Source organism: Martes martes, assembly GCF_963455335.1.
Source record: "Martes martes genome assembly, chromosome: 16".
Classification (NCBI taxonomy): domain Eukaryota; kingdom Metazoa; phylum Chordata; class Mammalia; order Carnivora; family Mustelidae; genus Martes; species Martes martes.
The window spans coordinates 64,065,973-64,089,223 of record NC_137904.1 but is presented as its reverse complement, the minus strand read 5'-3'; the positions used below and the strand labels follow the sequence as shown (position 1 = coordinate 64,089,223).

At 63.7% G+C, this 23,251-nt stretch overlaps 1 protein-coding gene across 2 annotated transcripts; it reads right to left on the bottom strand.

The window, feature by feature from the left end:
• Positions 1-14,463: 14,463 nt before the first annotated feature.
• SLC25A10 (solute carrier family 25 member 10) lies at positions 14,464-22,002 on the bottom strand. Of its 2 annotated transcripts, XM_080827282.1 has the most exons (11): positions 21,746-22,002; positions 18,704-18,823; positions 18,296-18,410; positions 18,161-18,209; positions 17,889-17,930; positions 17,181-17,224; positions 16,993-17,063; positions 16,608-16,700; positions 16,248-16,325; positions 15,472-15,528; positions 14,464-15,376 (listed from the first exon to the last, which is right to left on the bottom strand). In XM_080827282.1, exons 1-11 carry the CDS (start codon positions 21,836-21,838, stop codon positions 15,275-15,277), a joined length of 864 nt encoding a protein of 287 aa, XP_080683408.1. In that variant the 5' UTR covers positions 21,839-22,002; the 3' UTR covers positions 14,464-15,274. The 2 variants fall into 2 exon arrangements, with proteins under 2 accessions (XP_080683408.1, XP_080683407.1); XM_080827281.1 differs by lacking the exon at positions 18,704-18,823 and having other exon boundaries at positions 21,746-21,982.
• Positions 22,003-23,251: the final 1,249 nt, after the last annotated feature.

Here is a 23,251-nt window from a genome sequence, read left to right as displayed (position 1 = left end):
GACCCCTTTCCCAGCAGGGGTCTTCAGCTGTGCGAGTGTGAGCCACGGCCCTAGGATCCTGGGCCCAGGCCGGAGCCTGCTCGGTGCCGCCGACACTGCCCCTCCCGCTCCTGCTCTCCGGGGTTCCTGGTCCTTCCCTCAGACCCAAGACAGGAGGTTCCTTGGTGCCTGCAGACTTGCTTGTTGGGGTAGGGAATGCGTGTGTGCGTGTGCGCGTGTGTGTCCGTGTGCGGGTGCGTGTGTCCGTGTGTGTGCGTGTGTCCATGTGTAGGTGTGTTTGTGTGTCGGTGTCCATGTGTATGTCCGTGTGTGTCCGTGTCCCTGTGTGTGTCCGTGTGCGGCCGTGTGCACAGGCCCAGCTGGAAGAGCCTGGGGTGCTCACTGCCGTCTCTGAGTCTCCGGGGAGAAGGTCAGGGAGCAGTGAGGTGGCAGAAGAGCCATGTCCAGGCCCCACCACGCCCCTGGGGGAAGGTCCCAGCTGACCTTTGGCTCTGGATTGGGCCTGGGGGGCACTTATCTGTCCCTGTCCATTTGCACAGGCCCAGCGCTGCGTAGGGAGGGCACAGACCTCCCGTCCGTCTGCAGACAGAAGCTGGTGCCACCAGAGGGGTGGGCGGGAGCAGAGTGTGGGCTTTGTGCCTGTGGCTGGGGGGAAGCAGCCCCTGAGGCAGGCCCTGGGACAGGGTTTGGGCCTCAAACCTCCGTCCCGCCACCCCCGGGATCCTTCCGGTTCTCATTCCCCTGGCCGGCCTTCTCCACGGCCTTCCCTGATGGCGGCCCCATGGCTGATGGTCCCCTTGCCCGGCTGCCACCACTCCCCCAGGCTGGACGCTGGCCCGAGCACCGTTCCAGAAACGGTCCGCTGAGGCACAGGGAAACTGAGTCACGCAAGCGTGCCCAAGGACTCCCAGGAGGGGGTGGCCAGAGTCCAGAACCCATGCACTTGACCTGCAGGGACTCTGGCCCAGCCTCAGTGGAGGGCTGCGGTCTCCACCCCTGCCTCGCAGACAGGGAGCCTTCCAAGGTGAAGCCGCGGGTATAGACTTGCCAGCTGCCCCCGGGCCTGTCCTGGGGGAAGGGCCCAGGCCCCAATTTGCAGGAAGGGGGCTGGACCAAGGAGAGTGGCATCCTCCCTCCGAGGCCATCATTCTCCCCCAGAGTGACCTCCATCCTCTGGGACACCTGGGTCCTGGCCTCTGTTTCACCGGCTGCCTCTCGCCCCGAGCCACCATCCAGGTCATTATCGTCCACTGGGGCTGGATCAAATCAGGCCACTTAGAGGGACAGCGGCGGCGGGAAGGGGCCCTGGGGCCGCCCGCTCTAGATGGGGCCAGGTTCAGGTCAGTGACAGAGCAGGGGGGCGGGGGGCTGGTGCCACTAGCAGGGACGGCCGGGGAACGGGTGGTGGATGTGCCCCGAGGAGGCCGGAGGGCAGGTGGCCCCTAACACAGGAGGTCATGGTGTGGTGCGGACAGGCCAGCCACAAGCCCCCATCTGGGTCATCAGAGCCCAAGCGATTAGGACGGGAGGCGGGGTGGCCCCTGGGCTCCTGCGGAATGAGCCACGCCAGGTGGCGCGGGCAGACGACGAGGCAGGGAGGGGCGAGGAGCAGGGAAGCCGCAGGAGGGATGAAGGCTGGCGGGGCACCGGGTCGGGCCGGCCGGGAGCCGCAGCTCTTGTGGGTCAGTCCCACTGATGCCTAGCCCCGTGGGGCTTATGACCCACCGCAGCTCCCTGTGCCCTGGCCTTGGTCTCCATGGGACGCGGGTGGCCCTCAGACTGGCGCCAGCCACCCTCTCTTGTCTCAGAAAGGGGAATCGGGGAGCCCTGGGACGGGGAAGCTGGGGGCTCCCTGCCACTCCCGTCCCTCCCTCATGGCTTGCGGGCAGCGGGGTGGGGACAGCTGCTCACGTGTCAGACTGGCCTGGGCCGCGGGTGGACGGGAACACACGGGCCACAGCTCTCTGGCATTGGGGGTTGGGGGGCACGACGGTAATTGCGAGGATCGGGAACGAGCCAGCAGGAAGCCCTGAAGTCACCAAGCGGGAATTTGGGGCAGCAAGACCCAGAGGTGCCGTGTCAGGGCCCAGCTGAGTCCCCCCAAGTTTGTGCCTTGAAGTCTCAACCTCCAGCACTTCAGGGCGTGACTGGAATTCAGGTAATTAAAGCAAAACGAGGCCATAGGGTGGGCCCTGACCCAGTAAGACCAGGTCCTTCTAGAAAGGGATTAGAACACGGACTCCTGGGGCGCCTGGGTGGCTCAGTGGGTTGAGCTTCTGCCTTTGGCTCAGGTCATGATCTCGAGGTCCTGGGATCGAGCCCCGCATCGGGCTCCCTGCTCAGTGGGGAGCCTGCTTCCCCCTTCCCTCTCTGCCTGCCTCTCTGCCTACTTGTGACCTCTGTCAGATAAATAAATAAAATCTTTAAAGAAAAAAAAAAAAAAAGAACACGGACTCCTGCAGAGGGAACACCAGGAGAGGCCCCGGAAGACAGCCCACGCTCCTACCCTCCTACGCCCCCACCCCCGCCTCCCCTGCCCTGAGCAGAGGCCTGGAGGGAGGAGCCCGGCTCCCAGAAGCCGGTGTGGAGGGCCGGGTCCTGCCCGGCCTGCCCCGGGTGGGGATGGGTTATCGCAGGAGGAGCCGCCAGCCAGGGAGCCCGCAGGAGAACTGGAAGGCAGTGTGGACGACGCCCGAGAAGCTGGAGGACCTGGGCGGGTGCGGAGGAGTTTACCCACCGCAGGCGCCTTCCGGGCCCGGGGAGGATGAGTTCACAGGCCGCAGGAGCGGCTCCGGGAAGCCGGGGGTGGCAGGGCCTGCGGTGAGCTGCCGGGAGGCTCCGGGAGCTGCCTTGAGAAGAACTGAGGGGCGGCCGAGGAGACGGAGGGCGGGAGGCCGGCTGGATCCCCGATCCTAACCTGGAAGCCCGGGCACAGCCTCTGGTCTCAGGGGTGGACTCAGGGTACGCGCCTCTGTCCTCGTCGCGAGGCAAGATGCCCACGCTCACTGCAGCAGGACCGCCCTTTATAACTACCGCCCGGCCGGCAGGCGGCTCCCACCGTCGCAAGCTAGTCTAGTACTTGGAAATGTGCCGCGCGACTGAAGATATTTCTGGTTTTAAGTCATTGAAAACTCAAACTGACTGGAACAATAAATCGATGCCACCGAATGACGGAGGGGTGGGCTTCAGGGGAGGCTTGATCAGGGCTGCGGTTCTGTCTCTCGGGGGCTCTCTGTTCTGTCCGCCCTCTGTGCTGGCTTCATCCTCGGGCTGCCACACTGGTCTTGCCATCTGATCCACATGCCTCAGACACACACAGAAAGTGTGGGCACCTTGGTGGAGACCAAGCTGCCCTTCTGGTGCCTGGTCCCACGTGGCTTCAGCTCTGACTCACCCGGGGAAAGGAACAAGCTAAGCTGCCCGGCCAGGGCCCAGATCACCCCGGAACCACTCTTCACCCAGAAGAGCAGAGCTACGCCCTGCCGGCATGGGGAGCTCTGAGCCCTCCAGGGGCAGACGGTGGGCCCTGGAGTCCTGTCTGACCCTGACCCCCCAGGCAGGAGTGGCCCACAGAGCCCACAGAGGCCAGGCCTCCTGGGAACACAGGGGTCAGGGGCCAAGCCTGGGCGCTGGGACCTGTCATGGGAAGTGGGGCCCCGTTGGGCTCCGGGGTCCCCAAGAATGAATTACCTGCCTTGCGTCTACTGCCAGGTGTGGCCCCTCTAGTGTCCTTTGAGGGCAAAGCCGGCCATAGTGGCTGGTGCTCCGAGTCCCCTCATGGGAGGGCCTTGGTGTATCATGCTGGGGGGAGAGGGAGCCCCATGGTGGTCCTGGTCTTTCTGGTGAGGCTCACTGGGGAGAGGAAGCTGCACTCACTTGGGTCCCCGAGGGCTGCACACAGGGCAGGAGGGGCCCATGCTGGGAAACAGGCAGGCCCCTCTCTGTGCCCCTGCACCGCACCTGCCCCCAAGGCCTGGGGTTACGTGGTCCTCTGCCCCCTCTGCCCACGGCCCCGCATCCCAATGGAACCCATGACTGCACCCCCCAAACCATTCAGCCAAGGCAGCCAGAGCCTTCCTTCCACACTCTGCCCCAAACTCGGGGGTCTCCCTCCTGCTGCAAACTGCCCAGTGTCTCCAGCTGGAGTCTGGAGGGAGGACAGACACGCTCCTGGCTGGACAGACCAGCTGTGTGGTCTAGCATGTCCCCTTACCTTCTTCCCCCAGGTGGGCGCAGGCCCCTCAAAGGTCCCTTGGCCTGCCTGCCCCCGTCTCAGGCGGCCCCTCTGTGGTCCGGTGCTGGCGGCTGTGTGGGACCCACAGAGAGGCCCGGGGTCCCACCCCGCTGCAGGAAACACGTCCCCCTGGGCCCCGCCACCCCTTGAAAGTCCTGGTGGCTCGAACCACCTCTGAGCCCCGGATTTGGTAGGCTTGTATTTTCCAGATCAGTATTGTTCCCAGGCAAACCCGGAAACAATTTCGGCCAGTTCTTCCCTTGCCGTCTCTGTTGTCCCCTGGGAGGCGGCGTCCCCAGCAGCCGGTGGGGCATGAGGAACCCCGGCCTGGGCCCCGCCGGGCAGCACCTCGGCACCCCCCCCCACCCCCGCCGGCGGGCGGCACCCTGCTGGGTCACTACCCCCGCCCCCACCCCACCCCTGACCTACTCTTCCTGGCCACAGGCGCCCCGTGACTGCCGCCCAGCGGCCATCCTGGGGGTGACAGGCTTTCCCCAGGGCGGCGGCCTGCGGCCTGGTAGACCTGCTCACCCCCAGCTCCTTCTCCCAGCCGCTGACACGCCCACCCAGCAAGTGACAGTGGGCTCTGCTCAGCCGGCCCCGGTGGGCCGCCTGCCTGGGGGGCACAGCCAGGGGAAGCCCTCGGCCCTACTGCTGGGGGGGCCCTGGCTAGCAGGACACGGACCCGCTGCATGAAGGGACACCGCCGGGCAGCTGGCGGTCGGTGCAGGGACGGCTCCCCCTGCCGCTCTGCCTGGGGCTCACGTTCTCCTCCCTCCCGTGGAGGTGGTGGGCTCCCCAGAGAGGGGGGAAGGGGGTCAGAGGCACGGGGGGACACAGCTCTCCTCCGGGGGCTCCCGGGCCAGCCGGACGTCTGTCCTTCTCGCAGCCACCTGTGGTGTCCTTCCGCTCTTTGACTTTTTTTCTTCTTTTTTTGTCCTATACGGCACTTTAAAATCTTTTTTTATTTTTTTAAAGATTTTTATTTATTTATTTGAGAGAGAGAGAGAGGGAGAGAGCATGAGACGGGAGGAGGTCAGAGGGAGACGCGGACTCGCCGTGGAGCCGGGAGCCCGATGCGGGACTCGATCCCAGGACCCTGAGATCACGACCTGAGCTGAAGGCAGAGGCTTCACCCACGGAGCCCCCGGGCGCCCCCTGCCCATTTCTTGCCTGGATTATTTGCTCTTTGGGTGTTGAATGTGAGAAGTTCTTTATAGATTTTGGATACTAGCCCTTTATCTGATAAAAATATGCGAACGTATCTCCTCCCACTCTGTTGGTTGTCTTTGGTTTTGTCGACTGTTTCCTTTGCTGGGCAGAAGCTTTTTTTTTTTTTTTTTTTGGAAGATTTTATTTTTATTTATTCGACAGACAGAGATCACAGGCAGGCAGAGAGAGGGGGAAGCAGGCTCCCCGCTGAGCAGAGAGCCCGATGCGGGGCTCAGTCCCAGGACCCTGGAATCATGACCTGAGCCGAAGGCAGAGGCTTCACCCACTGAGCCACCAGGCACCCCTGGACAGAAGCTTTATATCGTGCTGAAGTCCCAGTAGTTCACTTTTTTAACAGCTTTATCGGCATGCCATCCGCCCACGCGTTTGAAGCGCGGTCGGTGGGTTCAGGACAGCGCTGGGAACGTGCAGCCACCGTGCGGTCACGTTCAGGGCCCACCTGCCTGGGCCGGTAGCCCCATCCCTCTTCCCAGCCTCACACGGCTGCGCACGTTCCTTCCCGGACCCCCGTCAGAGGGATCGCGCTGGGTTTGCCCTCCTGCGTCTGGCTCTGGTCCCCCGGGCGCGGGGGGATGTCTTCCCTGTCCACCCCTCCTGTCGTGTCTGTCAGGATGTCCTTCCACTGGACAGACAGCCGCGTGTGGGTGTCCATCTGTCCTCTCAGGGGCCCGCGGGCCACCCCCACATGTTGGCAATGGCACGTTAGGGAACGGCGACCCCGTGGGGAGCGTTCCCCCCAGGGCCACTCGCCTCATCTCTCCGGCACAGCCTGGAGAAGCGGAGCTGTGGGTCAGATGGCAGCTCGTTGTCCCCTGAGGAACTGCCAGCCAGGGGCAGCCTTGAGCTCCCCGCACCTGACTGAGCCCCCGGCCTCACCCAGGCCCCCTGACAGCACCTGGCCCCGGAGCCCCAGAGCCCCGGCCCTGCCAGCCGGCCGCCTGCCTCGGGCTCTGCCCGCCTCTCCCACTTCCCTTTGCTCCCCTGGGCCCGGCTCAGGCTCTCTGAGCTCCTGCCTGAGCCTTTGTGCCGCCTGTCGCCTGTCGCTTAGGGCTGGAGGCCTCAGGAGCTCTTTTTGTTGTTGTTTATTTGAGAGGGAGTGGAGGGAGGGGCAGAGTGAGAAGCAGACCCCCACTGCCCGCGGAGCCTGAGGTGGGACCTCGGCCGAAATCACGTGTCCGACCCTTGATGGACAGAGCACCCCGGGGTCCCCCCTCCCCGCTCTGTGTCCTGAAGCGCATCACGGCTGCTCCGCGAGCTCTGTGGGAGAACACATTCTCCGAGGACAGGATCCCGAGCTGTTTTAATTTCTCTCTCTCTCTCTCTTTTTTTAAGATTTTACTTATTTATTTGACAGAGATCACAAGTAGGCAGAGAGGCAGGCAGGGGTGGGGGGGAAGCAGGCTCCCTGGAGCAGAGAGCCCGATGCGGGGCTCGATCCCAGGACCCTGAGATCGTGACCTGAGCCGAAGGCAGAGGCTCAACCCGCTGAGCCACCCAAGCACCCCTTTCTTTTTTTCTTTCTTTTTTTAGTTTCAAGTTTGTTTGTTTGTTTTAATCTGGTTTTTTAAGTCGGGGTAAGACCAGTCTGGCCGGTGAGAGGCAGTGACTCAGCACTTGCAGACGCGAGCCGGCCGCCTGACAAGCGTCCCCGTCCCCTGCCCCCCCAGCCATCAGGGAGCTTTCCAGAGAGAGGAGTCTGCTTCCCGGCTTGTCTTTTTTCCCTTTGCTCGTTTGTTTCTTAAACTGCACACTCGAGTGAAAGCATACGGCGTTTGTCTTTCGCGGACTGACTCCTTTCTCTCGGTGTGACACCCTCCCGCTGCGGGCCCACCTCCGCAGCGACAGGACCGCGTTCTGGGCAGAGGAGGGACACTCTCATGCTCTTTTAATTTCTAGGTAGGGCTGCGAGGGGCAGAACTTCCGTCTGCGGGACATCGGCCCGTCTCTCTATACTCGTCTGTGAACAGCAGCTTGTTCTCCTTTTGGGGACCCTCTCCCCACTCTTGGGCTACAGGGCCTGGACACTCAAGCTTGGCTGCTCGGCCTGTCCTGGGAGGCCTAGTCCGGGGTTGACTCTGGTGGGGTCCGGGAGAGCTCATCCGGATCTTTGCTCTCCCCTCTCCACGGGGGATCTGAACTGCTGGAATGGGGTCCCCTTTTGAGGAGAGGCTGCCTGAGAATGAAGTCATGCAGGGGAAAGCTGGACTGAGGCAGAGGAGGAGGGGCTGAAGCACCTGGGGCGAGCCATGCCTGAGAGCTAACACCCAGGCTTTTCAGTTACGCAAGCCGAAGCATTTTCTTTTGTACAAGGCATTTTGAACCTTGTTTCTATACCATATGATCAGAAGACTCCCAGTGAATGCAAGGTGCATGGCCCACAAAAGATTAACAATCTCAGCCTGTTTTTCTCTCAGGTTTCTTAGTATAGTGATTTGTAGGAGCAATTAGTATATTAGGAAGTTTTTATCACATACTTTGCAAATGTCTCTGGTTTGTTATTTGTGTGCGTGTGTTCGTATATTTTTGTTTATGAAATTTTTATCATGCATAATTTTAAAAATTGTTAAATAATCAAAGGTTTATCCTTCTAAATTTGTATTTTAATTTTTCTCTATATTTTTAAGGAAATGCCCTTTATCAGATCAAGGAAATGTTTTCTACTCCTGCGTTACTAAGAGATTCTTTTTTTTTTTTAAAGATTTATTTATTTGTTTGACAGAGAGACAGAGATCACAAGCAGGCAGAGGAGTGGGGGGGAAGCAGGCTCCCCGCTGAGCAGAGAGCCCGATGCGGGGCTTGATCCCAGGACCCCGAGATCATGACCTGAGCCGAAGGCAGAGGCTTTAACCCACTGAGCCACTCAGGCGCCCCTTCAGCTTTCTTTTTTCTTTTTTTTCCAGTTTTCCTTGATATGTCCTCTGGATCCGGAGATGGTTTCCAAGTGTGTAGTAGTTCACAGGCGCTTGGGGACTCTCTTGTCATCTTTCTGTCATTGACGTCTAGCTTGATTTCATTGCAGCTGGTGATGCAATTTGTATGGTTTCAAGTCTTAAATTTGTTGGGGTTTGTTTTCGGGCTCGGAATAGGGTCCACCGTGGTCTCCCTGGGCTCTGCTGCTGCGGGTGGAACACCCCATGGGTGTCGGCCCGGCCCTGTGGGTCGGTGCTGAGGAGGTCGTCCGCATCCCTTTGATTTTCTATCCACTTGTGCTGTCATCGAGGGCGGGTGGTCCAGTCTCCAACTATAATAACAGATTTGTCTATTTTTCTAAATAACTCCGGAGTAAAGGAGGAGATCACAAATTTGAAATGATCAGGGCGCCGGGCCGGCTCCGTCCGCAGGGCATGCAACCCTTGATCTGAGGGTCATGAGTTCGAGCCCCACACTGGGTGCGGAGCTCATTTAAAAAAACAGAAGAGTACATGTTACATGGTTTCATTTACATAAAATTACAGAAATCTGCAGTGATGAAAGTAGGTCAGTGGTTTCCCAGGATGGGAGGGGCAGGGGGAAACCTCTGGGGAGTTGGATGTACCCACCGTCTTGCCTGGGGTGATGGTTTCATGAGTGTATGGACGTGTCCAAACTTGTGAGACCGTGTCCCGCGGAAGTGCGAGCTTCCTCGCGCGTCACTGACACCTCGTAAGACTGCTCGTGGACTCGAGCGGGGCACGCCGGCCGGCTCGGTCAGAACGGTGAGCAACTCTTGGTCTCGGGCTCGTGACCCGGAGCCCCATGTTAGGTGCAGAGATTCCCAAAAAAGAAATAAATAAACTTAAAAAAGCAACCTCAAGTGGTCTTCTGGAACACTGGCTTTGGGGGTGGTCCCTCTTGGCACCCGGTTGCTGTGTCGTGATAAACCCAAGTCCCAGGAGGCCACTTGCGGGCACTCTGGTCAACAGCCCCAGGGCCTCCCAACTCTCAGAGGCCCATCCGTGGGAGCCACGGTCACGACTGTCACCTCCGGCCCAGGTCCAGCGGCGGGAGCACCTTGGCCCGCACAGAGGGGTGTGGAAGGGCGTGGAGGCCTCTGCCCTGGGCAGTGGATGTCTGGCTCTCCTCTGTGGAGCGGGGAGGGGCCCAGCAGCTCCCAGCCCTGGGGCACAACCCCAGGACCGGTCACAGAGCAACACCTCCCCACTCCTTATCCACCCTCTCCGGAGAGCTAGGTCCTGAGCGCTGGAGGGAGCGCGGCCAGGGCTGGACGGCCTGCCCACCTGGAGGGCGGCTCCCTGCTCTGGGCATCTCCCCGGAGAGGGAGGGAGGGAAAGCCCCAGAAATCCAGGGGCAGCCTGCAGGGACAGAGCTGGGGAAGGCACTAAGGGTGTTCAAAGGGAATGAGAGAGAATTGCTCCAGGGGACCCCCTGCTGTCCAAAAGCGGCGGTCGGGGGCGGGGAGAGGACAGCCTGCGCAGAGCGGGGAGCCCTTCCGAAGTAGACGCTCACAGCAGGACAGCCCAGGGTGGCCCCGACAGGGGAAGGTGCGGTCACCCGGGGACAAGGAAGGGACGAGACAGCAAGCCGGGACCGGTGGCAGGGGTGGGGCACCAAGGCCACGCAGAGACGGTGCTTCGGAGGGAAGCCCTTTCACCGAGGCCGAAGGTGCTCCGGACGGCGCAGCGGAAGGCAAGCCTGGGCCACCGGGTTGCGGGTGCACAGACCCGCCGCGCCTCGCTCCAGGGTGTGCGCCAGGAAAGCTGCCAGGCAAGGGACCCTGAGCAGGTCGTCTTGCTACTGACATTGGGGTTGAAGGGTCATTAGACCTGGAGTCAGAAAGAGCCAGTCTCCCCTCAGGAGGGTCGGGAATGGGATCAGTATTTACAAAGGGGTGGAGGGCGACCCGGCAAGCTGTGGTTTGTGCAAAAGGCCAAGCGCAGACCGTCTTGGGCTGAATGACCCCGAGACTTCCAGCCCCCACCCCTGCCTTTCTCTGAGACCCTCCAGTAATGAAACCCAGACAGGCAGGAGTCTTCCTGGGGGCCCTGGGGCAGGGAGCAGAGCTGGGTCTTCAAAGGCCTGGGAACACCTCCTACCGATGGCCCCCCACCCCCGGGGCCTGCCCCCTGGAGCAGTCCCCCAGGGCCCCCGGGGAGGCAGCGGATGAGGACCCTGGAGATCCAGGAAGGGTCAAGATGGAACCCAGCAGGGGCAGCGGGGGAGCCAGGAGCATCCCCTTCGAGGGCAGCACAGAGGCCACGGTTGGAGAACACCCAGAAGGTGTCCACAGGACCGGCAAGGAGGGGGGACCCCCCCACCCCCCCAAAGGGCCCTGCCGGTCTCATAGTATGGACCTCGGCCCGGGACAGATACAAGCGGCCCCCTGGCGCAAGGTGGTTGCGGGTGGGGGCTGGAGCAGCAGCCTCCTGGGGGAAGGGGGAGGGGGCAGGGGGGGAGGACAGGGAGGGGAGGGAAGAAAGGGGAGGGGAGGAGGGAGGAAGAAGTGGGGAGGGGGGCAGTGGAGGGAGGGGAGGAGGGGGGAGGGGAGGGGAGCTGGAGCGGAGACGGGAGCGGAGTGGGGAAGGGAGGAGAAAAAGCCGCGACGCCGCTTTCCCGTTTGCCATCATCTTCCGGGAACTAAAGCTCTTGGGGAAAATCCTGCCCCGCCGCGCCCCCGCCTGCTGTCCTGCCGGCGCGGGCGGGGGACGTGGGGGAGTACCTGGGTCTGGTGGGCGGGTCCCGGGGAGGCTCTGTTTGGAGGGAGGCGCGCTGCCCCCCGAGAAGCCTTCCCTACCCTGCGAGTTTGAGTCTGTGCTGTGGCCGGCGGGCGACTTCAACCAAACCAAACCAAACCCCAGCGGTTTATAAAGAGATGAACTCACCCCATCCCGGCTGGATGGAGTGGGGCGAGGCTGGCGGTGACCCAGGGCCGGGAGGTCACTGGCGGGCCCACCGCTCTCCTTGTGCCCAGCAGCCTCAGAGGACCCCAGCCTCTTCAAGGATCCAGAATTCCCACACCGCAGGCTGCCCTGCCCACGTCCCCTCCCGCCCCAGCTCCCCCATCCCTCAACACGATCCTGGAATGGGACCCTGCAGGGGCGCCCGGCTGGCTTAGTCAGGGGAGCGAGCACAGGGCTGTGCGTTCAAGCCCCATGTTTGGTGCAGAGAGGACTTAAAATCTTGAAAACAAAACCCTCTTTCCAAAGTTCAATAGAATGATCTCCCTTCTAAGCAAAATATGAAACGGACACTATTTAATGTTTCTCTACACCGTCAGGGACGATCGCATGTTGCGGTTCCGTCGTGAACAGAGGGCCCCCTTCCCTGGCCGAGGCAGCACTGGCGGAGGAGAGGCCGTGGGGCTCTGTGCTGCCCTGGCGGTTTGGGGGGGAGGCTGGCGGGTGTGGGGTCGGGGGACGGAGACCTTGCCGGTCCTCAGAGGTGGGGGAGCACGCCCGCTGCCTTCCGGCCGTCCACTCCTCTCTACGGCCGAGAAATCCTGCGTCGTACAGACAGGCCACGCGCCGGTGGCCCGGTCGGCGGGTAGTGGACTTGGGGTCATTCCTGCCCAGGGGTCGTGTGGACACACCTGCGGTCACCTGCGGTCACACTCGGCCGCAGTCAGTCCGTAGAGGCTGCTTCTCTCCTCTCGGGCCCAGCTTCCCCCGCAGGAGCAGCGGACACGCCGGCCCCGGCCCCACCTGCGTCCCGGCTGCACCCGCCAGGCCCTCCAGTCTCCGGTGGGGAGCCGAGTCCATCGGGGGTGAGGGTCCGGCGGCCCAGCACAGCCTGTTGCTACAAAGTCCTTTCTCCCGAGTGCTCTGGGCCCCCTTGTTGAAATTTCTCCACAAGTACTGGGCATGTAGCTTTTTGTAAAGTGTGAAGTGTTTCTTTAAGAAAAAAAGGCCGGGGCAGACTGGTGAGGGCTGCCATGAGCTCTCCCGTCCCCGTCCCCGTGGGCCAGTAATCGGCTTGGGGCCCCGGGGGGCTGCCGGCTTTCGGTGTCGCGGAGGAGCAACGTGGGGCCCCTGGCACGGCCGGACCCTTCCATGCCGAGCGCCGGCTCCGGGAAGTGGGAAACGGTGGCCTGTGGAGGCTCTGCCTGCCGCCTGTCTCCACACCACCCTGTCCCCAGGCTGTCTGTCCCCTTGCCACCCGTCCCCGTCCCGGGAAAGCTAGCATCCCAGCCACACCACCTAGGTCCTGGCTGGGCTGTCCCTGCCTAACCAGTCGGGGCACTTTCTCCCCTTGGTCCCGGGAGGGACAGGCTATGGAGGGTAAGATGACTCCTTGCTCCAAACCAAAGCAGCTCCAAGAAGAGAGAACACGCCCCCCACCCCCCACCAGGCCCAAACGGTGCCTTCATAACGCGTCTGGGGCCTGAGCGGAGCAGCGGCCTTCCCCAGGCCCTACCCACCCGTTGTACTACTGGGCTATGGTTCTAGTCGTCTCAGTGGGGGTTCTGACCCGGAGTCCTATGCAAGCCCCCGACTGCCATAGTTGGGCCTGGCCCTGGGCACTCTTTGGACGCACCCAGCCAGGCCATGGTCTGCCTGCCCCACCTGCCGCCCCCTCCACGCCTCCATGCCGTGCCCCACAGGCCCCATCCTTGGCCAGCTCCCTGTCGTCCCCCCACCCAAGACCACTCTCCCGGAAACCCTGTATCGCCTTCCGCAACCCCAGGTGCATGGTTGCTTTGTGCCCAACCCCTAACCTGGCCAGACCCCAAGACCCTTAGCAAGGACACAGGAACCGCACCCCACACCAGGTCCTTTGCTCAGAAATGGGTCCCAGGGGCGCCTGGGCGGCTCAGTGGGTTAAAGCCTCTGCCTTCGGCTCAGGTCATGATCCTGGGGTCCTGGATTGAGCCCCGCATCGGGCTCTCTGCTCAGCAGGGAGCCTGCTTCCTCCTCTCTCTCTGCCTGCCTCTCTGGCTACTTGTGATCTCTCTCCCTGTGTCAAATAAATAAATAAAATATTAAAAAAAAAAAAAAAGAAATGGGTCCCAGATCCGGATTATTGCCGGTTTTAGGAAACTCAGGGACGAGGGTGCTGAGTTCCATGACAGGCCGCAGGACCGAGGACGGGCAGAGAAGGGACAGGAGGCACACACGCAGGCCTGGACTGATTCCCAGCTCTTTCAAAGTGTAACTGGAAATTTGAGGATAAAGACCGACGTTCCTGTTCCTACATGAGTTACTATTGGAGTTAACGGTCGCACTTTTTGAGACTATTTCTAAGGACTTATTTGAGATGGATTCCCAAGCCAATGCTGTGCCAAGCAGAGCCTGACACGGGGCTCGATCCCACGACCCTGAGATCATGGCCTGACCTGAGACCAGAAGTCAATTAACCCACGGAGCCAGGCAGGTGTCCCCTTAAGACCATTTTTAGATACAGGCGCTCAAGCATTTATCTATAAATGACTCTGAGTCCAGAACTTGCTTCCAAATAATGCGGGGGGCATGGGGCCAGTGTGCGCTCCTGCCGCAGCTGGGGGGACGCGGGGCTAGCGGGACGTGGGGCGGGGGCCCTGCTGCCCCAGCAGCTCTACGGAGACTCCTCCTGACACCGGATGCGCACCCACAGCGCTCTAGAACCAGGAGTCCGAGGTCCCGGTGTCCCAACCCGCCGCCAAGGGTGGCATCCGCCCGTCTGCAACTTTGGAAGGCCTCCGGGTGGCCCCCACACCCGCTCCGCCCCCGCCCCCGTCTGTCCAAGGGTGTGCCCAGCCCCTGTGGCTCCTCGCACAGCCCAGAGCAGGGCTCCCAGGGCAGCTGGCCAGACCCAATGGGGAGCAGGGGGTGCCGTGTAGCACCCAGATGCTACTGAGGAGGCCCTGGCGGTCCGTGGGAACTTGGATCCAACCGAACCCCCAGTGTGCACATCCTGCCCGTCCCCCCGCAGTTCCTCCACCCACAGCCCTCCCCGATGTATGTTATCAGGCTGGGGCCTCTTTCTCCCTCTGGGCCCTCAGCCTTGCCTCCCAGAACTGGACAGCCTCCTCAGAGGGGGCAGAGCGGGTCTCGTGGGCCGGAGCCCACACACAGACACGGGACTTGGAGCACTGCGCGGTCCTTTATTGACACCCTGCAGAGAACCCCTTGCGGGGTGGGGGGCTGGCTGCCTGGCGCCGGAACTCAGGCTGTGGGGGGCTCCGTGGGCAGCCACCGGCCGCACAGAGTAGGCCCCTGCGTGGGGAGCTGGGGGAGGCGCAGACAGCGTGTGGGGTGCTGCCCGCTCCCTGAAGGCGGCAGCAGGCTCCCGGCGCTGAGAGGTTTCGGTAAAATTACTCGTTAAAGCAACCTGGTGCCCACGGGCCATGCGCCCACCCTCCCTCCTGGGCTTACTGGTTCTGCCCGGTGCCTTCTGCCAGGGGCCCCAGAGCTGGGGGGCACAGCCGCCTTTGAGAATGGCAGAAGAGCTACGGTCTCTCTCCCAAAATAAAAGTGCCTGTGCGCACCCCGAGTCTGCTGAGCTGTGCTGGGGGTCGGCACCCCCTCCGCGGCCGCCCGTCCCCGGATGCACGCTGCTGCTGAAGGCCCCAGACTGGAGAACAGCCCACCTCCAGCGTGAGCCGACTACTGGGGGAGGAGAGAACCGAACCCAGGGCCCGGACACCTCCCCTCTGGGTCATTACTGTGACTGGGGGGGACACGGGGGTCCCCCGGAATGCCAGGTGGGGAGAGCCTGGGGCGGGCAGGCAGGAGGTGGAGGGGACGGAGGTTACTGGAAGGATCTCCGGCCCAGGTAGGCTGGGTGCGGCCGGAGCCCATGGGGGAAGGCCAGGGTGGGGGACCCGGGAGGACGGAGGCCTGGGCACCCAGGCAGCGCTCAGCCCACCAACCCTCCTGGGTGCGGGGTCGCCCATCAGGAAAGCACTTTGATGCCAAAGTGCTTGCGGAGCTGCTCCAGGAACACAAACGTGAGCACCGTGTGCGGCATGAGGCGGATGCCTGCAGGCAGGAGGCCCTGGGGACCCGGAAGCAGGAAGTGAGAGGAGCCCCAGGGCCCGCCCCGCCCCCACAGTCCCCGCCCCCGCAGCCCCGCCCCCATCAAGGGCCCACCTTGTAAAAGGCCATTGGCCCCAGCTTTGCTGTCTCGACTGCGCAGTGGAGAACACCCTGCAGAAAACACAGAATTAACCGATAGAAAGAGCTGCTTTTTCTCAAGGGACACATGACAGCCCCTCCCCCAGCACTGGCCAGGGGCCCCGCGCAGTGAGCGGCGGGCATCAAAGGTCATGACAGCAGGCACGCAGGCAGGCAAGGTCACTGGCCACCAGCCCTGCTGACACAGCAGAACCAGGCACAGGTGACCCTCTGGGCACCCACAGCGTATGGCGGCCTGTTAACACACGGTGGGGCGGCATCTGGCAAGAGGCATAGGGCCCAGTAAGGCCACGGATGAGGCCATGCAGGGGCCCCGGGGTCTGGCCGGCCCGCTTGATCGCGGCAGCCCGCGGACTTTCACGGACTCCAGTGAACCGGCCGGCTCTGCGACACAGCAAGGAATCAGATTTAAACACACACAGGGGGCCGCCCTCCCGGCAGTCCATACAGCACACAACTCTTGATCTCAGGGCCGTGAGTTCAAGCCCCACACTGGGCACGGCGCCTACTTAAAAAAATAAAATCTTTAAAACACACAGGGCCTAGGGCTGCTGCACGACCGGAACAGCAGTGGGAGAGAAAGCCTTAGCCACATACATGCCAGGATGGGGACAGGGGCGCACCCAGCCACGGAGGCCAAGGGTGGCAGGGTGGGGACCCCTCCCGGGTCCCCCGTCCCCGCCCCCATGCCTGTACTGTCGAGGGGGATGCTGCCTGCAGCCGCCACTCACCTGATACTCGCCCTTGGAGTTCATGAGACGCGTCTTCAGGACGTCCAGGGGCTGGCACAGGATCGTGGCACACCCACCCTACGGGGGGAGCTTAGCACTAATGGGCCTGCCGGGCGGAGTGTGCCGGCACCCCTCGTCCTCCCCTCAGAGCTGCAGGACCCCGGGACACTGGGGGTCACTCGGAACCATCTCGGCTGGGGCACCGGAGCCTCGGTGCCCACCTACATATGCAGCCCGAGAGGGACCTCCGCCACGCCTGCCCACAGCCTCCTGACTTCCGAGTCCTGGCCTCGCCCGGGGCACCCTCAGCTCCCGAGGCTGGGCAGCCCCAGGCCCCCAACGGCCAGGCCCAGCACTCACCGCGATGAAGCTGGCGACCAGGTGAGTGAGGACGCCGTCAGGCAGGTACCCGGTGCTGAGGACTAGCTGCTTGGCCTGATCGTAGCAGGACAGCTGCAGGGGCGGAGCGGTGAGCAGGGTCTGTGCGACGGCTCCCAGCTCCAGGGAGAGCAGACAGGGGCCCACGGGGACGTCACCGGGACTGACCGGGCACCTGCTCCGCAGCACGTCTCCACGGTCACTGTGACCAGGCAGACGGGGGAGGCCGGACTGGGAGGGGCCTACCCACCTCCCCAGCCCCCGTGTGTGGTCCGTGCCCACGGCCTTCCTCCACCACCTTTCCAGGGGCTGAGGGCGGGTCCCCCAGATGCCGCCCCGAGAGCCTCCCCACCAGCAGGAGCCCCACCTGGCCCACGGTGACAAGCATCCCTCGACTGGATGCCATGCTGGCGCCCGAGAACAGCTTCTTCAGACCCTCTGCCGGAGAACGGAGGTCAGGCGCCCAGCCCAGTGCCCCCCGGCCTCCCCCCAGGTCCTGCACGACACTCCCAGGCCCCTCTGCCTCCTTGGACCCCCAAACACAGGGCCTCTTACCTTCCCGGGCCACGCGGTACAAGCCGTCCACGGCGTGCGCGTAGCTGCCAGGGACAGACCAGGGGCCCGTGTGAGGCTTTCCCTGGCCACTGGCCCCCACGGGAGGGCCCTCCATAGGGAGAGCCACGCAGCTCCCACGGGGGGCAGGGGACGACAGTGCCTGAAGACCCCCCAAGGCTGGGCCTGGCTGTGGGCTGTTCCTTAGGGTGAGAGGGTGGGGGGGCCAGCCTGGAGCCCTAGTTTGCCCCTGGACTGGAGCCAATGCCTACTCTAGCTGGGGTGTCGGTCCGTAATAGCCTTGGGGTCAACAGGATCTCAGACTTTATGAAAAATGGTGTTTTTACCGTTAAAAAAAAAAAACAAAAAAACCCCAGCTCCCAAACTTGTTTAAAGGCCCCAAATCACTTAAACTTGTAAACGGTCCTTCCTGTGAACAAGTACAAGATACCAGAAAGGCGGGGGAACGTAGCCAGCCTCCACCCCAGCCCCCCCGGAAAGGACCCAGGAGCCCTCCTGACTCAGGGCGGATGTGCACGGGGTCAGCCGTCTCCGCCGCTCCCGGGGACGCCACACGCAGCAGGGCCTGTTGGGACTCCCAGCGGGGGCCCGGCAGAGCCGCTCAGGTCTCCCTGCCCCGTGCCCCTGGTAGCCCCCCGTGCCCCCGGTAGCCCCCCACAAACCAGAGCAGAGCCCGGCCCGGCCACTCACTTGCGACGCTGACTCGGGGGCAGCTTCATGTCGTTCTGCATCCTGAAACCACCACACTGGCTCAGGGGCGGCAGGGGCCAGGTGCGCCCCACACAGAGGCCAGCGCGCTGCGGGGCTCCCCCCGCCCCCTCCTCCCACCCCTGGGTCCAGGATCCCAAGGTCCAAGCGTTTGTTCCAAGCTGAACACATCGTGGACACCATCGAGTAAGCCCTCCGCCCCGTCAGGAGTCAGGAAAGACCCTGACCTTGGCGGGGGCGGGGCACACACTGACCTGACATTGACCATATCCGCAGGCGTCCCCACGAAGCCGCCAATGCAACCTGGGACGACAGAGCCCAGAGCCAACATGGGACACTGAGCGATGCCCACCTGCGCCCCCCACCCCCCGGCCCAGATGGCAGCTCACCGCTGATGGCGCCCAGCAACACCTTCTTGTAGAAGGGCAGGGGCCCCTCGCTGCCCTTGGTCACGTGGTCCCGCACCGTCTCATAGATGGCGAACCGAGTCAGGGAGTAGGTCATCTGGGGGAACAGGGTGCTCAGAGGGTGCAGGAGACGCAGCCCGTCCACGGCCCCCCCCCCACCCCCGGCATGGGCCCCGGGGCAGGGAAGGACCCTCCCAAGGCCCCACGGTCACTTGGGTCAGCAAGTGACTGGGTCGGCGCGTGACTGAGCGGATGCTCAAGCCTGGGCCGGCTGCATCAGGGTTTCCCTCCCCGGGCTCAGTCTCCCCACCTCTCCGTGGAGGTCTTGGGCCAGCTCTGAGAGCAGGGCAACTGCCCACCCAGCGTCCCGGGAGGGGGAGCCCGAGGCACCTGTCGGCACAGGGAGGCGCTGAGGCCGTTGTAGAGCGCCAGCACGCCGTCCGAGCGCACCACCCGGAGCGCCATGCCCGTCATGCGCAGCCTCACCTCCTGCTGCGTCTGCAGGTGCACCTGCGGGGACGCACGCTCACTGCCCGCCCGCTCGGAGCCCTTTCCCCCCACCCTCCGCTCTCACACCCACGCAAGGACGCCAGTTTAGAGACGGGAAACTGAGGCAGAGAGAGACACAGAGGTCTCCCATGGGTGCCCAGCTGGGACTCCATGCCCACACCGGGCACCAACCTCCGTCCCACCCTATTCTGCCTTACGAGCGACAATACCAGGGAGCCCACCGGGCCTGCGAGAAACAGTCCACACACGCGTCTGGGTCCTCACGGCGCCGCTGCAGGAGCGGGGTCCTCGGTCCCACGCCGATGAGGACACCGAGGCAGGATGCAGACCCTGGCTAGGGGACTCCAGAGCCCCATTTCTTTTTCTTTTCAAGATTTATTTATTTACTTACTTACTTATTTGACAGACAGCGATCACAAGCTGGCAGAGCAGCAGGCGGGGGTGGGGAGGAAGCAAGCTCCCCGCTGGGCAGGGAGCCCGATGTGGGGCTCGATCCCAGGACCCTGAGATCATGACCCGAGCTGAAAGCAGAGGCTTAACCCACTGAGCCACCCAGGCGCCCCACCAGAGCCCCATTTCTTAGCCATGCAACTTCTCAAGAGGGATCAAAAATTAGGGGGACGGGGTGCCTGGGGCGCTCAGCTGTTAAGCGGCTGCCTTTGGCTCAGGTCGTGATCCCCAGGTCCTGGGATCGAGCCCTTCGCTGTGATCCCCAGGTCCTGGGATCGAGCCCTTCGTTGGGTGGGGAGCCTGCTTCTCCCTCTCCCACTCCCCCTGCTTGTGTTCCCTCCCTCACAGTCTCTCCGTCAAATAAGTAAATATAATCATAAAAAAAAAAAGTTAGGGGAACTGAGGGACAGGCTGAAGAAACATGATGGGCTTGGAAGAGATGCTGGGAGTCCGATGGGGGAGACGGGAAAGGACGCTCCTGGGAGGGCTGGGGCACGGCCACCCCGGAGTCTGTCCTCGTACACCCCACTCTGTCCGGCCCCAGTCATGTTCTGGCTGGGCCTGCTCGGGGAGGTTACGGACCCTCCTGCCTCAGTTTCCCTCAGTGTGCTATGAGGATTAAGTAGCTTCATGGGTGTACCTTTCCCTTCCTTCTTCCCTTCCCATCCCGTCCCAGGGCCTTGGGTGTGGCCCCATTTTACCCCTGGACCGGAGCCAATGCTTGCTCTAGCTGGGGTGTCTAGCTGGTGGGGCAGTGAAGGTGGGGAGGGATGGAGAGTGCTTTGTGCTCCGCTCAGCCGCACCGGCTAGTTGGACAGGACAGAGGACACTGGGCCTGGGGGCAAGGCGTCCACGCGGAAAGCAGCCCTTGTCCAGGCGAGAAACAGCTGTGAGACTGAGCCAGGACACGGGGCAAAGGGAGAGTTCAAAGACCTGTAAAGTCATGTCTCCAGGGGCCACCCCGTCGAGAGGCAACCAGCTCAGTCAGCTCAGCCTCCAAGGCTGCCACACTGCCTGCTGCCCGCCCCCTCCCCCGCAGAGGGCTGCGTCCTCCGGGGCCAGCAGCACTCAGAGTCCTGTGGCTGCCTGCCTCCCTTGACCTCCCTCCTGGCAGCACTCTGCAGCAAAACAGCACCAGGGGGACAGGACACGGGGCAGCGAAGCCCCAGGGAGCCTCGGACAGTGGACAGGGCCCTTGGAAGCCGCGTCCCCCACAGTCAGACACAGCCGAACCCTGGGGCGGCGCAGGCCCGCGTGGGCAACGGGAAAGCAAAGCAAAACAGACACAGGGAGGTTTCTCCTTCTCAAACCAAAAGCAGCTTTCTGTTCACTGTCATCTCCTCTCTCAGGTGGTCACTGCATCCCCTGGGGCCTGGCCCTGCTCCCCCGGCCGCCTCTCAGGCCTCTCGCAGGACAAGCCAGGTGTCAGTGCGCCAGTGGGGCCACCACCTCCGGCCCCCGTGTCGGCTGGTCCTGCCCTGACTGGTTAGGGTTAGGGTTTGGTTTGCATTTTCGCTGGGGAAGTCCGTCCCCTCCATTTAGAACAAAGGCTGCTGGAAGAAACGGGTCCTCAGGTGGAGGCGGGCGCGGCGGGGGCCTGGCAGGAGGCTGGGGCCTGGCAGGAGGCTGCGGTCTGGGCGAACAGGGCCACAGGCGCCAGTCCCTCCCAGGGAGGGAGTATGGGGGTCAGGCTGCTTTGCAGGGGGTGGGGAGGGAAGGAGGTGGCCGGGGAGCTGCCCCCTGGCCCCAGGTTCCCCAGGGCAGGGCCTCCTGGGCAGACCAGGCTTTGCATCATTGGCCCTTTCTTCTTTGTTCTTTGTAGTGAGAAAGGGACAGAAAACAAACCCCCCTTGGCTGGCCCTGGGAGACAAGAGCAGCTCTGTCTCATACTGCCCCACAAGCACTTTTCCTAAAAAAAGTAAAATGAGTGTGAATGCTTCCTGCTCGCCGCAGAGCAGGACCCGCGTGGGCGCAGGGTCTGCGGCTTCCAGGTGCCCTCCCAGTCCAGGAGGCAGCGGCCCGAGAGTCCCCCATTGCGCGCTGGGGGCCCGGTGGCCGGGAGCCCACCTGGCCGTGAGCTGGGTGGGCTAGAGCCACCAAGCGCGCACCCCACAGAACCAGCCCCTCGACTCCAAACCCGGCGGGCTCCTGTCCTCGGAGCGGCGGGATGGAAACTGACTCAGAGAGGCCAAGCGGCCAGCCCAAGGTCACACAGGTGGTATGGGGCACGACCGCCGCTGGACGCGACCCGCCGTCCCCGACAAGGGGCGCCTCCGCCGCGGAGGGGGCAGGGTCTCCGGCGGGGGGCAGAGAACCGCAAGGCGGCCCCAGGTCTCAGGCCCTCCCGGGCCGGTGCGGGGCGACGCGGGTCAGTGCCCAGGGGCGGGCGGTCCCCCGCGCCTCCCCGCCGCCCCCCGCGGCCCCTCCCGCCTGCCCGCGCCCCCGCCCCCGCCCGGCCCGCGCCCGCCTCACCTTGAGCAGGTCTAACGGGTGCGTGCAGCAGGCGGCCCCGCAGGAGGCCAGTCCCCCGAAGTACCAGCGCGACACGCGCGCCTCCGCCGCCATGGCCCGCGCCGCGGACGCCCGGGAGCGCCGGCGGCCCGCTCGCGGCTCCTGCTGCCCGCAGCCCGGCCCGGCCTCCGCGCGGCCGCGACCGGACCCCGACTCCCGCCGCGGACCCCGGCCCGCCCCGCCGCCCGCGCCGAGTTCAAAGCGCCACCCGCCACCCGCGCCCCGCGCAGCCAATGCGCCCGCGCGGCCCTGGGGGCGGGGCCAGCGAGACCCCGCCTCGAGCCGGGGGCGGGGCGGACCGCGCGCGCCTTAAAGCGGCCGCGGCCCGGCCCCGGAGTCGACCGGGCACCGCGGATCCGCCTGCGGCTGTGCTCGAGGCGGGTGGGCGTGGCCGGGCCCCCCACCCGTGCACCAGCCCCAGGGAGCCCGCTGGGTGGGCCCGCTCCGCTGCCCCCGGGAAGCCGGCGTCCCCCCCTCCCCCCCGCCTCCGCCCCTGCAGGGTCACCCCCACGCCTAGGGCAGGTCTCCGAAGGTCAACGCGGAGGAGCGGCCTCGGCGTCCGGCCAGTGCGACACACCCGAAGGCCGGCCTCCTGCAAACAGCCCGCCCCCGCCGCGGCCCTGACCTTGCACGCAGCGTCCCAGCCCCACCACGCAGGCCCCAGGGGTCAGCCCTGGGACACGTGCACGCGCAGGGGGTGGCAGAAAACCTTCCTGGAGCCAGTCTGCGGATTACAGGGAAACTAGGGGCAAAGGACAGTTCGGGCACACTAGCCGACCTCCGGTGCTCCCAGCCAAGTGCAGCCTCAGGTGTGCTCCGACCAGACAGCCCCAGGCAGCCGTCCTGGAGGGGGACGAGGAGACGGGAGGTTCTGAGCCATGGGGGTGCCGGACTCCGGGAGGTGGCATTGGGAGTCTGCGCGCCCCCAGGAGACAGCCACCTGTGCGCCGGTCCCCACTCTCGTTGCACCAGCCGGCAAATAGGAGGCGCGAGTGTGCTCTAGCCCAAGACGCACCTGCTGGGCAAGGTGGGAACCTGCACCCTGGGGTCACCCTCCGGCCGGGCACAAGGACCCAGAGGAGACCGAGCCGGAGACCCCCCCACAGGAAGGTGCGGGTCAGGGCAGGGGTGGGCACGGTGGGGGGAGGGTCATAGCAATTTCCCGGAAGCCAGAGAGGAGGCACCTGGCTGGCTCAGTTCCAAGGGCATGTGACTTTTGTTCTTGGCGTTCTGAGTTCAAGCCCCACATTGGACATGGAGCTTACTTAAAAACAATTCAATTGTATTTCTACATATCAGCAATAAACAAGCTGGAATTAAGTTAGGAAAAGCAATTCCATCAAAAAAACACCCCAAACACAAAAACAGAAGGTGCAAGACACACACCAAAAGCCATGCAACGAAGAGTGAGAAATGCGTCACGGACCGAGGCGGCTTCCACACCTACGGCTCTTGTTAGAGACAGGT